This window comes from Cottoperca gobio, chromosome 24 (genome assembly GCF_900634415.1).
Source record: "Cottoperca gobio chromosome 24, fCotGob3.1, whole genome shotgun sequence".
Lineage (NCBI taxonomy): Eukaryota > Metazoa > Chordata > Actinopteri > Perciformes > Bovichtidae > Cottoperca > Cottoperca gobio.
In genome coordinates this window covers 10,855,612-10,870,082 of record NC_041378.1, presented here as the reverse complement: position 1 = coordinate 10,870,082, position 14,471 = coordinate 10,855,612, and the positions used below count along the sequence as shown (strand labels likewise).

The 14,471-nt window shown below is 42.5% G+C and overlaps 1 protein-coding gene across 1 annotated transcript; it reads right to left on the bottom strand.

The window, feature by feature from the left end:
• Positions 1-889: 889 nt before the first annotated feature.
• Positions 890-13,981, bottom strand: sec63 (SEC63 homolog, protein translocation regulator). Its single transcript, XM_029425928.1, has 20 exons — positions 13,692-13,981; positions 12,674-12,773; positions 11,130-11,244; positions 10,768-10,880; positions 10,573-10,634; positions 10,122-10,180; positions 9,938-9,988; positions 9,728-9,836; positions 9,284-9,378; positions 8,270-8,402; positions 7,489-7,581; positions 7,218-7,363; positions 6,975-7,122; positions 6,459-6,541; positions 6,152-6,220; positions 5,891-6,043; positions 5,544-5,801; positions 5,163-5,363; positions 3,575-3,679; positions 890-1,874 (listed from the first exon to the last, which is right to left on the bottom strand). Exons 1-20 carry the CDS (start codon positions 13,813-13,815, stop codon positions 1,737-1,739), a joined length of 2,355 nt encoding a protein of 784 aa, XP_029281788.1. The 5' UTR covers positions 13,816-13,981; the 3' UTR covers positions 890-1,736.
• Positions 13,982-14,471: the final 490 nt, after the last annotated feature.

Genomic DNA, 14,471 nt, shown 5'->3' with positions numbered 1-14,471 from the left:
CAAGACTGAGGAGCTATAGGTATTCTAAACTGAAACGAAAAAGAAAAACACCGTTACAAAACACAAAATAAACTTTCTTTCTGTTCTCCCAAGAACCACTGGTGCATAGCACCCAAGGACTTGTTGTGGTATTTCAGTTGTATTCATAAGGCCTTTTCGGACAATGAGTATACACTGGAATGTGCTACAATTGTAAAAAGAAAAAGGATGAAGAGAGGAACCACAAGTATGTATATCTATATATATATATATTTATATATATATATATATATTTCAGTATCTGAGCCCCTTAAAAAGACTGAAAACTCACAACTTGTATGTAGTATATGGACAAGAAGAGTACTCAATAATTCAAACAAATCTTAACACTGCAAGTTTTGCTATTTTCCCCATTATACTTGAGGTCAATTCATTTCAAGATCCACCTGCTTTCAACCAACAGTGTGGCTCGTTCAGAAAAACACAGCTAGATGTGGATCACAGGGGCAGAACAGGCATCATTAACGGAACTGATTGGAGATCAGTGTCCAACTGTAGACGTCTCCTTAAACATACAGTGAGTACAAGTACATATACAGTGTTTCCCCTAGGTTTACTGCTTTGGAGGGGCGCTCACCGTGCGTTTGGGGGACGGGGATTGCGTGCGCGGCGCAGGGGGATTGCGTGCGCGGCGCGGTTTCTATTTAGTTATCCCCTCTCCTTTCTTCCGCTCTGTAGGTGTGTGCGCACGTGTAGGTGTGTGCGCCAGCTGCGAAGCCCCGCCCTTCGCAAAAAACGGAACCGAAGGAGAGAATGTGAAAGCGCAAAGTAAACAGTACAAACTGAAACGTGCACATAAATTAGATCAATAGTTTATTTAATAAAAGAGCACCTGTGAATGTGAAAAGTGAGTTGTGAATAAAAAAAATATTATTTCTTTTGAAATTCGAGAAAAAAAGAAATTCACCTTGAATTTCAGGCTGGGCTCCGTTGGCAGGGCGCTGCCAAGACAATGGTAGGGGAAACACTGATATAAGTGACTGGCTGGTTTGACAGCGATGAAAAATAAAAACCCTGACGAGACTCAACCGTGCCCCCATGCGCTGAAAGGAGCAAACATCCCGATGGTTGACTTGGATGTGATCCCGACGAAGCTAAAGCTCATACTTCTGCAGTTTTTAAGTGTACAATAGAAAGTATCATTGGTGTGGAAAACATCGGTGCAGAGTGATTTTAAAAATTAGGAGCGAGAGCGATGCCATGATTTCCATTCGGAGGTCATGTGTTTTTGTTAATTTTGCAAACTGAATTAGCTGTTACACATCCCCCTCTCGCCCTCCAGAAAAGAGCCCAGATAATAGGTCCTCCAGTCCACAGTGTGTCACTCTTTCATACCTGTACAAACACATACAAGGTTACAAACACACACCATCCACTCACACGTGCACACCCACTCACACACGGGTCTGGGTAAGTATTCACAGAATTCTCTTCCGCCAGCAACGGAAACTGAATGAACAAGTCTCTGTAGAAAAGGGGAAACGGAGGGGGGGGGGGGGGGGGGGTCACAGTCCATGTAAAGATAAAATGGAGGAGAAGAAGGAGGGATCTGTGTGTATAAACTGTCCCCGGTGATTCTGTGTGTGTTTGGTGTGTGAGTGCGTGTGTGTGTGTGTGTATGTGTGTGGCTGCTCTAGAGTTCTGGGTGGCCCCCAGAGAGAGAGAGGGGGGGGGGCATTGTGTGTGTGTAAACACATTCAGTCGTTGTCCTCGTCGTCGTCTTCACTCTCCTCGATGCCGTCGCTGTCCTCCTGCTCCTCGTCCTCCTCCTCTGTGTCGGGGATGTCCCACTGTGGGTGGTTGTCCAGCATGGCCTTGGCCTCGTGGACCTCCAGCTGGTTGAATACAAGATTATATTCCATCATTGCAATATTATATAGTCACATGTCACTTCAAGCTACTCGTTACGGCTGTCTTACTACACCTACCCACGTCATTCAACACTAGGGATATCCCGATTGATCGACCGCAGATAGTTTTCGGCCGATATAAAGTAAAAATGTGCAATTTGAAGATTGCCATTACCGTATTTTCCGGACTATAAGGCGCACTTAAAAGCCTTTAATTTTCTCAAAAAGCGACAGTGCGCCTTATAATCCGGAGCGCTTTATATATGGATTAATTCTGGTTGTGGTTACTGATCACGAAGCGATTTTGTGTGGTACACGGCGCTCTGTCAAAATGTTTTAGTACGACTTTGGTAAACTACAAAGCCACACCGCTTGCAGCATTACGGCTACCGTAGTCCGCGTCGCGGAGTAATACATACTGTGCTTCACCATAATATTACAGTGTGTGTGTATAAGGACCCCAAAATGGCACCTGTCAAGAGACACGCTTACGACGCGGACTTCAAACTCAAGGCTATCAGTCACGCAGTAGAACATGGGAATAGAGCAGCTGCGAGAGAATTCAACATTAATGAATCAATGGTACGGAAGTGGAGGAAGCAAGAAGATGACCTGCGCCAAGTAAAGAAGACCATTTCGCGGTATCAGACTGTTTTTTTTACGTGTTACAACTGAACAAGGTTGGGAGTTATTGTGAATACACTCATTAACGTTTGAACAATGTTGAGAGTTATTGTGAACACGTTTAATAAAGTTTGACTGACTGACTTATCTGACTGTTTTGTTTCGCTTAATGCGCCTTATAGTCCGGTGCGCTTTATATATGAAAAAAGATCGAAAATAGACCATTCATTGACAGTGCGCCTTATAATCCAGTGCGCTCTATAGTGCGGAAAATACGGTAAGTGCTTTCTAGTTGCTGATCCCCAATAATGCTACATTGTGAAGTACAAATCCGTGTTTAAATCGGCAGCTAGTTAACGTTAGCTGTTAGCAGCTTGGCTAAATAATGAAGCTAACGGCTAATGTTAACGGAGCTAGGTTCCACTGAGGTACATTATGATGCATTCAAGCTCTATTCAGTAGACATTTGGATTGGGCAAAGGTACATTATATTGTTATCATGATGTGTTCAAATGTAATCTTGTAAAACAATTTTTTTTTGCAAGACACTTGAATAAACATACAGGTGTTGACATCTTATAACAGCAATACAATAATAGTTATGTATTTTGTCATTATTTTACTTAATATAGCTTATATAATTTCTGTAAATATGTGAAGATTTTTAATACAATGCACCATTTAAGGCAAATTCATAAAGCTGCATTGTTTAATCATTTTAAATTACACTGAATGAAAAGTTAAACCCTTCAATTTCTTGACCAATTAGAGCAGCATCGCAACTTAAGTGTACTTTATCTTAATGTCTACCAGGTGTTAGAATAAATAAATAACAGTACAACTCATGTTCCATTCAGCTTGTAACAGACCCCTTGTTTCCAACACTTCAGCAGTAATTACTCCATTGTTTAGTGCGCTGCTGGTATATTTTGGCCGCGGCCGGTGGGTCTGTCGTTCCAGCCGATTTAGCAGGCAAACATATTTCAGCAGTGGCAACGATCCTCCAAGCAATCACACACACAAATGCATGCACACACACACACAAAAATCTTTTTAGTCACCTTGAGTGGTTTGATCTGGTCCAGTCCCAGGTAGGAATCAGAGCGAAGGATGATAGAATATTGGTAGTTGCCCGTTTTGGAGGGGGCTGGAAACTTCAGCTCCACCTGGAGAACAACACACAAACATTTGTCAAATCTAAATCACAGGAGCACTTCAGGTGCAGTCAGATAACTGCATGTGATGTATTTAGTGTTGCAGTACAGATTGTTACTGTTCATGTCAAAAATAAAAACGCCACCAAATAAAGAAACAAGGTAAGTCGACCAATACTCACAATTTGCTGAGTATAATAAACTTTTTAAAAACACAATCTGCTAATACCGATGACGCACAATCATCGCGCTGCTGGGGGGACGCAGTGCGGGAGGTAATCACACATGAACCATTAAACAAGGGACAGAGGATGTCCTACGCTGGACAGAGTGTAAAGTCTCTTGATGCAATTGTGTGATATTGGGCTGTATAGACACGACATGATGATGATGATGATGATGATGATGATGATGATGGCGTCCAACTGTAAATATTAGACCAGCATTACCTCAGGCTGTGATTACCATGTCGCACAACTACATATGGCAAACGTCTAATTATCAGCACAGTGAGGCAATTTACAGCCCTGCCTTGTTGACGAAAGCAAATCTCCTGCCCTCCCTGTCTGTCAAACACGCAGCATGTAAGCAGCCGCACAACACAAACAACAGGCGGAATAGTTGAAGTGACGGACTAATTGATCGCTAGACAGTGAGCTGTTACGCTTGGGCGGGTCACCTCTCGCCATTACATTCCTTCAGAGCGGGGACCGCCGGTCATGCAGACTTACACGGGCCTCATTAAGCTTTTACCTCGCTGTCAATCCCCATTGTTGCTGGAGGACAACCAGGATCAGCAGGTGCAAAATTAACACAAACGCATAAATACACACACACACACACACACACAGTCTGAGGAAATAATGACAGAAGTGCAAAGGGTTGCCTAGCAACAGGATGTGCGAGGGGCTCCGGTGCACAGGAAACCACAAAAACAGTCTGAGGAAGATGTTCACACACACACACACAGTCTGAGGAAGATGTTCTCACACACACACACACACACACACACACACACTAGATTGAGAGAAAGTCTTATGCCTTTACTATAATGACCTACATAATAAAACTTATGTAAATATTTCTCAGACAGAAGGTTTAGTGGGCTTTCACATCTACAACTCTTTTTAACTTCTAACACTTATTAAGACCTTTCTACACATAAACCTGACTTTATAATACTGTATATTACATGGAGGAAATGACTATAGGTTTTGATAAACACTTAACATTTGCTGGTTCCAGCTTTTCAAATGTGCAGATTTTCTACTTTGTATCACTTGAATATCTTTGTAAATGTGACACATTTTTGTTTTTGGTCTGTTTCTTGGGACAACACATGTCATTTGAAAATGTCATCTTGGGCTTTCATGAATCAAAACAATCTTGAACAAGCCTACGTTTAACTCATCTGTTTATTTGTCCATACAAACACACACACACACACACACACACACACACACACACACACACACACACACACACACACACTGACCTCTTCTGTGTCTTTTAGCGTGCAGACGTGGTAGGGCATGGAGACGAGGGTCTGATCTCGGCGGTCGGCGATGTACAGCCACCACCACTCATGCTTCTCCTCGGGAAAGTAGATGCTGTAGACGGGGTGAGTCACCTTTGACTTTGTCTCCAGCAGGGCCCGCTCTCGCCGCTGGATGCTTTGCTGCAACGCCTCCCACTCCTGATGGGGCAGGTGTGGAAGAGTGGAGGATTAGGTTGGGGATACAGGGAAAATCCTTTACATTCATTAGCTTGACTAGGATATCGTCTTATGGTCGGGACAGTACGGTTCACTGACAGAGATGCGGAATGTATTCGGACTGAAACACAGGAAATATGATATTTTCATCATCACTCTGACCTCTTCGTCGTCGCCAGCCATCTCGTCCACCTCTGTGTCGCTTTGTTTGTCGCTGTCTTCGTCTCTCTCGCTGGGAGAGTCCTTGTTGGCTTCGCCTTCATCCGACTCGCTGCCCTTATCTGAGACCTCGTCATCTTCCTCCTTCACTACTGTTGTTGTTGTTGCTGCTGCTGCTGCAGCTGCTGTTGTTGTTGCTGCTGCTGCTGTTGCTGTTGCTGTTGCTGCTGCTGCTGCTGCTGCTGCTGCTGCTGTGACTTCCTGTGATATAAATACCGAAAACAGGAATTTATGATGTAGTTAGCGGTTAAACCTGTGTAAAAATAAAGCAGCTTTGATTGGACACGTACATTTCCTGTCACGTTGCCATTGGCCTGCTTGGTTTTCGCAGGTGCAGGAGTGGCCTTCTTCTTGGTTAACTTTTTCTTCTTGGACTTGGTTGTCTTCTTAGCCCCTTTATTCTTGTTCTGCCACACTTTTGTTTTGGTTTTACTTGAGTCTGCCTGTTTTACACACAGACGAAATAAGGTTAGGCAAACTCTACATGATTCTTTCAAACTATTAACAGAGTGAATGTGTTGTCTAAATGTGTGTGTGTGTGTTATTCTTACTGCTTCCTCTGTAGTGGCAGCCTCCTCTGTTAGACACGGCGATGAGTCCTGCTCCTTTTCAAACACTTCCTACACACACACACACACACACACACACACACACACACAGTACACAGGATACAGTTCAATCACGCTTTTCAACATCGCATACAGACAACAGTACCCTCTAGTGCTCATCCATGGAAGTGCGTTTCCAAGGCGACATAACAAATCCATTTCATTCAGAAAAGTTGCTTTAAAGTAACTAATTAATTTTTAAAGATTGTGTCAGGTTTTTTTTTATGGGGGGGGCAAAATCATTCCTTACCGCCATTCGTTTTCTGGTTAGGGTGACAGTGACTGTGACAATGGAGCCTGCTGTGATATTATGGCTGTCTTCATCATCAAGGACTGCAAAGACACAGGGAGAGAAAGAAATAGAACATTCAATATCCAAAAGCTTGAGTGCAGAATCCTAACAGTTCCACAATGCATTGTGTGGGAATTATTTATTACGTCACATTTTTTTCAAACTAGACTAATTTCCAAAGAAACTGAACGTCAAGCCTGCAGAAATGTCCCTACTGTTTTAGTCAGTTAAAGCTAGAGCATTGCTCAAAAGACATGTTGTGCACCTTACCCTACATATGAATGCCATCTTCACTGTACTCTATAGTGAAGTAGCACCACCCTATCTATAATGACAACAATCATCCTTAAGTGAGGTATCTTCAGCGTAAGTGACAAAGACTAAGCTGGAGCTGCTGCATGTTGAGGTGCGGACATGTCACAGGTCAGCTGGTGGCCAAACAATGCGTTTGTATGCGTGTATTTTAAGACTGACCCTGCAGTTTGGTGTCCATGGCGATGTGAGGGAAGCTGCCCAGCACAGCCAAGACCTCATCGTACTTCTCCTCCCCCAAGAAGCGCAGCATGCTGCGTCTGTCGGAGTCCTTGAGGCTCACCAGGTCCTGGAGGCTCCGAACTTTATACTAGAGAGCAAGAGTGAAAATTATCCATTGAGTCATTGCTCCGCTGAACCTTTCTTTCTTTTGTATGTGCGCATGTACAGATGCCTGGCAGTTACCTTCTTAGAGATGCAGTAGCGGAGGTGCTCCTCCTCAAAGTGGGGCAGCTGCAACAGTGGAGACTTTGACTCCTGCAGACCCTGCACTATCATTTGGGTCAGCTTCATACAGTTCTCTATGGTTACCAGTCGAGGAGCATGGAAACCTGGAGGCAAAAGTATCAAAGTAGTGGTTATGTGGGTTGAGACTTGTGAGAGTTTGATTTAAAGTGATAACTTCTGCTCCAATGAAAATGGACATGTGTGTGTGTGTGTGCGTGTGTTTGTGTACCTCCTCTGCTGTTGGCCATCATTGTAAGCTGGCAGCCCACGTTAATCATCTCCTGGAGGAGAGCTGGACTCTTCCTCACCACAAACCTCTGATCTGGAACCAAAACAATGTTTTAAATAACATGTTCCTGACCTTCCACCTATCTCATATCATTTTTAATAGTAAATCTTAAAAAAAAAAAGAAAAAAAGATTACTATTACCATTATTATTATTATTATTATTATTATTATTATTATTATGATGCAGAAAATGGTTTGAATATTGTCCTGGACTTCAAAATGTCATGTAAACCTACAGTGTATACAGTAGAACTAGCTTGCCAATATTGCTACGTTTCACAAACAGCTGGAAAAACTACTAAAACTACTGTAAACAGCTTGTCCTAGTCGAGTATGTAACTTTAACTCTGTGTAGGAGTGGAAACGTATAAACAGGGTAGGGTTGTGTATTCATACTGAGATCTTGTGACTTCACGACGTCACTCAGTTTGTGCAGCTGTCTTTACTTCCCATTTCTGTAGCTCTAAAGAAGCCGTTCCTGAACACTAGTGTTGCTCTGGAGCGGTGAGTTATACAAGCTAACCCATTGTGTTATTATGGGAATACAGTGTTTTAACTAACATTGGGGCAAGCAGGTTATGACAAAATTTGGATTTTGGGGTCAAATCATTTAAACCTTAAATTTATCAGACAGCTTAGAGTAGCTTTGAGAACATTAGTTGTAAAACCTCATCGGATATGAAAGCATCATTATCAGGATATTTCTACTTTAGTGTCCTACCTTCCTCCAACTCCTCCGATACGTCCATGCGTGCCAGGTGAGCAAGCACTAAGACCCTGGCCTTCAAACTGTAAGGATAGCAGAATGGAGGCTCCTTCTTCTTTACGTTGATGTTTCCCAACTCACGGATCAACTGCAAGACAGACAGGAGAGGTCGTTTATGAAACATATTTGAGGTTAATCTACCCTTTTTAAAAGTGCTTCCCTCTGAATCACACACACACACACACACACACACACACACACACACAGGAAGATGTTCTCACACACACAGTCTGAGGAAGATGTTCACACACACACACAGTCTGAGGAAGATGTTCACACACACACACAGTCTGAGGAAGATGTTCACACACACACACAGTCTGAGGAAGATGTTCACACACACACACACAGTCTGAGGAAGATGTTCACACACACACACACACACAGTCTGAGGAAGATGTTCACACACACACACACACACAGTCTGAGGAAGATGTTCACACACACACACAGTCTGAGGAAGATGTTCACACACACACACAGTCTGAGGAAGATGTTCACACACACACACAGTCTGAGGAAGATGTTCACACACACACACACACACACACACACACACACACACACACACACACACACAGGAAGATGTTCACACACACACAGTCTGAGGAAGATGTTCTCACACACACACACACACACACACAGTCTGAGGAAGATGTTCACACACACACAGTCTGAGGAAGATGTTCACACACACACACAGTCTGAGGAAGATGTTCACACACACACACAGTCTGAGGAAGATGTTCACACACACACACACAGTCTGAGGAAGATGTTCACACACACACACACAGTCTGAGGAAGATGTTCACACACACACAGTCTGAGGAAGATGTTCACACACACACACAGTCTGAGGAAGATGTTCACACACACACACAGTCTGAGGAAGATGTTCACACACACACACAGTCTGAGGAAGATGTTCACACACACACACACGCACACACACACACACGTTATTACCTGTGGCACTTCGATGTTGTCTGTTGGCCGTATGGTGGCATCTTTATTGCTGCGAGGGTCAAACTCAAATGCTGCCGTCAACACCATGGCTAACCCTGGAGGGGTGAGATAGTGGAAAACAGAATAAGTAAATAATAATAATAATAAGATGACAGGAAAATGATTCATAAACCTGTTTTGTTGGATGAAAGTAAAGCTGGTTTGGCTGATGTATTAATCCTTGCAGACATTTTTTAACGTAGCAAGTTAGAATGAGAATTCATGGCAATCATGTATGTAGACTTTCCTGAAAAAGGCCACAGCCAACGGTCTCCTAACCCAAAAGCATATTCTCCTCCTGAACACTCTTTGTATCCCAGTTTTACTGCTTGTACAGCTTTGTTGTGCTTGTATCTAGTCAAAGTCTAAGTTCAGTGACACTGCAGTATAGTAAGGGGAACTCACGCTTCATGTTCATGTTGGGCGTCTTGTACATGAAATGCATGAAGAGCTGGGTGGTGTTGATGAGGATCTGGTCTCCGCTGTATCGGATGGAGCGGTACCACCATGTGCCCTACAACATGGAAGGAGAAAGTTGAGAAATCCAGGGTACAGGAAGAAAAGAGGGCAACCGTTTCATACGATCTAATGCGCTAGAACATGGCGAGGACTTACCACAACAACAGGAAGGATGACCATGAAGGCTAGTCCATATACCAGCAGCACCTAGAGAATAAACCAAAATATAATACACTCTGTGGGTTGTTGATGACATCGGCACGCTGCTAGTATAATACATAACATTTCTAATGTAGCTCTATCAACTGTAACGGCATTGACATAATCAATAAATATATACCAGCATTGAGTTCTTCTGGTCAACAATCCAGGCAGGCAAGGCGATACCAAAGCTGGTTGCTAGAGATGGAGACACAAGAGGAAATGAAGCAAAATGGCAAAATCTCACATTGCAGTAAACCTGCAACAGTGTGGCAACTTTGGCATGTTGGAATTGCTCATCATGATTCTTATGAAAAAGTAACATCTTTATAGCTATGATTTCTTTAAAATGTTCAAGAATTGCTCGGAGCCCGGTGAACACCCACAACAGAAGTGTGTGCGAAGGTTTGAGAAATATCTTAAATCGTACGCTCAGCTCTCACTAGAATAATTGGGCTGCCAATCTTTCAATTAATCTGCCACTGTTTCACACAATTAGGACCGCAAGAGGCCGACTCGCCGGCGTCGAGCGCAGGAGGTGTGGCAACACACACAAATGGGATTTTAAAAAAAAGGGAAGCTTCACTCACCTCCCGGACCATCTGGGTTACCGTACGTTTCCCAGTTCTGTCGCGACTGTTCGTTGGTCAGACTGTGGAAAGAGACGGGTAAAAGGGAATCAATCCCCTCAAATTTCTGAGTTTCATTATTAATTCATCCGTTTATTGATTATGCAAATGGCGATGCTTTCTGGTTTACAAAGTCCAGACCTGAATGACACTTACGCAGCATAGGCTTTGGCAATTCTCATGAACGTTGCCTCATCACCACCTTTGTCAGGATGGTACTTGAGTGACAGCACACGGTATTGCTTCTTGATTTCTGACAGCGATGCACCCTGAAGACAGAAATATAATTACAGCAACTCCTTACGTCACCACATATGGTGTAAGAGGTACAAATCAAAAGTAGAGGATACTGTGGAGTCTCAAAAAGTCCTGAAAGATGATATTTTTATCTCGTCTTTTATCTTAGACAAGTTATCTTTGTCACAAAAGATAAAAAGGAAAGTGCCTTTAGTGACTTCAGAGGATCTGCAGAATACAACAGGCTTTATGTTTTGTGTTTGTGTTTTGTGTGTGTTTACCGGGTCCAAGTTGAGGACTTCGTATGGATTATACTCCTGGTACTCTCTGTCCAGTTTGGACACCTTGTAGGCTAGCAGCAGGAACACAGCCCAGCCTAATAACAAGGCTGCTTTCCTGAAAAAGTGCAACACACAAGCAGGGAAAAGATGTCACACACAAACCTCAGCGCTCCCTGGAGACGACATCAGACCCGTCTCTTTTTTTACAAGACACTTTTACACTGCGGCTCGCGATTTTTAAAACTGTTTGAAGTTGAGATATTGTGCAATAAGCAATCTGCAATGCAAACTAGCTTCCAGCATTTAAAGCGACGGACTGGAGGTCATTTGAACGACGAGAGAAAGCTTCATCTAATGCACACAAGCAGAAGAGCAGGGCAGGTTCTGACATTGTTTTTGTTTTGGTATTTATGCATGGAAGTTGAACTTGTTTCCATGACAATGGCAAAACCTTATAGCCTGCTCTGCAGCATTTGTTGCCATGACAACCGCTCGCCGGCCCGAGTTGTCTGGGAGGCTCGATCAGAAAAAATATATATGATGGATTCCTATAATAAACACTGTCGTTATGAGACAGTTGTGAAGAGGAAACAGAGAAAGGCTGATTCATTCCACTTAATAAACACGCTGGATGCTTCAGTCACAAATGTAACCAAATAAAGAATTCATGAATTTTGAGAGTAAAGACAGGAAGTATGAGGTGTAGCGACAAAACAGGAGTGGAAAGTGGATGCATGAAGACAAACAGCTGAGGAGGCAGAGACAGAACAAAGAAAAGATGCTCAGACAGAAACAGTGACGGAGGAGGCGAATAAGTGAGAGAAGAGAGGCAGAGTGAGACGCACTTGAACACCTGTCCATTAACCCACACACGCAGACTGAATAAACAACACTGAGAAAAACGTTCATGTTCATGTTAAGAGAAATGTTAAACAGTGCAACGCAATGTTTACACCGACAGCACACGCCACCGAGATGTTTACACATGAAAACGCCGTAAGCCGAATTTGTGCCAAAAATGACCCAATACAAGCGTTTCCACACACGCACATAAAAGCTTGAGTCTGCCTACACTATGGACAGCGTGGCCTTTGCCTCTTCGTCACACAACAGTGACAACATCTCTGTCCAGCTGGAAGCCCAAACTGAGGATAACAGTAAGCTATAGGAGAAGGAAGGATGTCTGAGCTTTCTCAATGCAAACAACTCAGGCAAGTCACACCCGAACAACAGGAATGATGTGACATTTGACAACAAAGGAGAAGGGAGCGAACAACCAAGGAAACAAAGCTGTTACTGTTCTACCCAGCAAGTTACGACCAATCATATGTCAAGAGTATGAGATTTGTATGACGCTGCACTTGGATTAACACATAACATAGTTCCATAAATAACTACCAGCAGAGAACAATTCAAAAGTCTAATCAAATATGGGGCCAACTATACGTAAGAAGAGTGTAAGTATTCGCCCGCCCTGAATTTGAGTAGCCTAAGTCATATTTAGTCACACACTGAAAACTACAAAACAAGATCATTGGACTCACTTGAGTGTTGGGACAATGCTCTGCTGTGACTTCATCAGCCTGAGCCGGTACCACAGACACCTGCCATGTACCCTCCTCAGGCTCTTCAGACGCAGTTGTTCTGGAAAGGTGATGGACAGCGAGAATTACAGACACATTAGCACCATCGAAACAGTCACAATCAATACGCATAATGCAGCAGTAATTTGAGTAGCATTATTGATGCTTAAAGTTATTCATCTAGATCCGGGGTGGGGGATATTTTTACTAAGAAATTATTATTGTGGATATGTTAACCAAGCAGGGATAGGCATACGTTTACTTCTATCATCTTGAAATAAGTTCAGGAATTTGCGTTTATTTCTTAATTGTTAATGCAATGAGGTTGACTAGGATAACTTAACTTGCAATATAATATTTAGTCCTAAATCAACAGAGATTACAACTGTTAGCAACATTTTAAACTCCAATCCACGGTGACCTGCCATTCAACGATCACCATTAGTAAAGTTTGCTAGCATAGGTTACACAACTCATGTTAGATATGGTATGTTGTTGACAAACAGATAACAGCTGTACTAAGATAAGCATATGTCAGGATAAGGTCAATAAAGCCACAAAGGAAAACTTAAGTGACGCTGGATTTTGATGTGGAAGCTTTAGCTTAACTAGCCAGCACTTAGCATCATTTTCACCCACTAAATAAGGTAATACTGACCAAATATGTGACGGTAAGACAAACGGATAACCAAGGGGGTGGTAAAGCTGGTGGGGAAACTGTTAACTGACTTGTACTAAACTCTGAACAGTGAAAGAGACGTGGACATCATGTTTGCTAGCTTACACCTACAAGTTCATGTAACGTCGGTTAGCTCGTGCAGCCTCTGCATCTAGTTGCAAGCTAGCCAGATTAAGAGACTGCCAACTGGTGAGCACTAACCGATACAAGACAAGCTGCTTTTGGCTGAACACTTCACGTTACACTAGCCGTGGTTAGTAAGTTAGCTAAGTTAGCACTGAGCCAGACATCGGGCCTTACCAGCATTCTGATCCCGGGGCCAGAGGTAATATGTGGCTGGGATCACAATAAGTCCGACGAAGGACGTTAGGAAATAAAAAAATGTGTTGCCGCTGTCATCGTACTGAAACTGTTGCCCGGCCATTTCGTAGCGGCGCTTGGGTCGCCCTTCTTCTCCACCGCTGCGCTTCTCCCCCTTCTAGCCCAATGTGTGCGACTTGACAGACCGTTAGCTAGCCAGCTAGCATTCAGCCAAGACAGCTCTGATCATCGGTATACGTGGTGTACGCCTGCGCAATGTGGCCTTTCTTCTTCTTCGATGGGTGATTCAGCGCTTATCCTGAGCGCTACTGACCCCCGGCGGTGGCAATGAAGGTAGGCCAGAGGAGCTGAGTGTGAATGGCTTTTTGAAGTCAAATGAATATGACGTTAGACAATACAAAACATACCTCCTGCACTTGAGAAAACCTAGTTCCATTATTGTTTTGGGTGTAAAGAGATTGATATATATATATATATATATATATATATATATATATATATATATATATATATATATATATATATATATATATATATATATATATATATATATATATATATATATATATATATATATATATATATATATATATATATATATATATATATATATATATATATATATATATATATTTTTTTTTTTTTTTTTTTTTTTTTTATGCTATTGTGGTCATTATTATAAGACAAACATTTTACTCCAAATCTTAATTTAATACCCAAGGACATAACATTTGTTAATAACCTAATCAGCTCAATTAT

What these genes read in the sequence shown, in the direction of transcription:
- sec63 (XM_029425928.1), bottom strand. Translation starts at nt 13,815, where the DNA reads ATGGCCGGGCAACAGTTTCAGTACGATGACAGCGGCAACACATTTTTT. An exon ending in ACCAGAAGAACTCAATGCTG is followed by an intron (nt 9,989 to 10,121) that starts GTATATATTTAT and finishes TTTATTCTCTAG; the next exon opens with GTGCTGCTGGTATATGGACT. An exon ending in TGGCTGGCGACGACGAAGAG is followed by an intron (nt 5,364 to 5,543) that starts GTCAGAGTGATG and finishes CTGCCCCATCAG; the next exon opens with GAGTGGGAGGCGTTGCAGCA.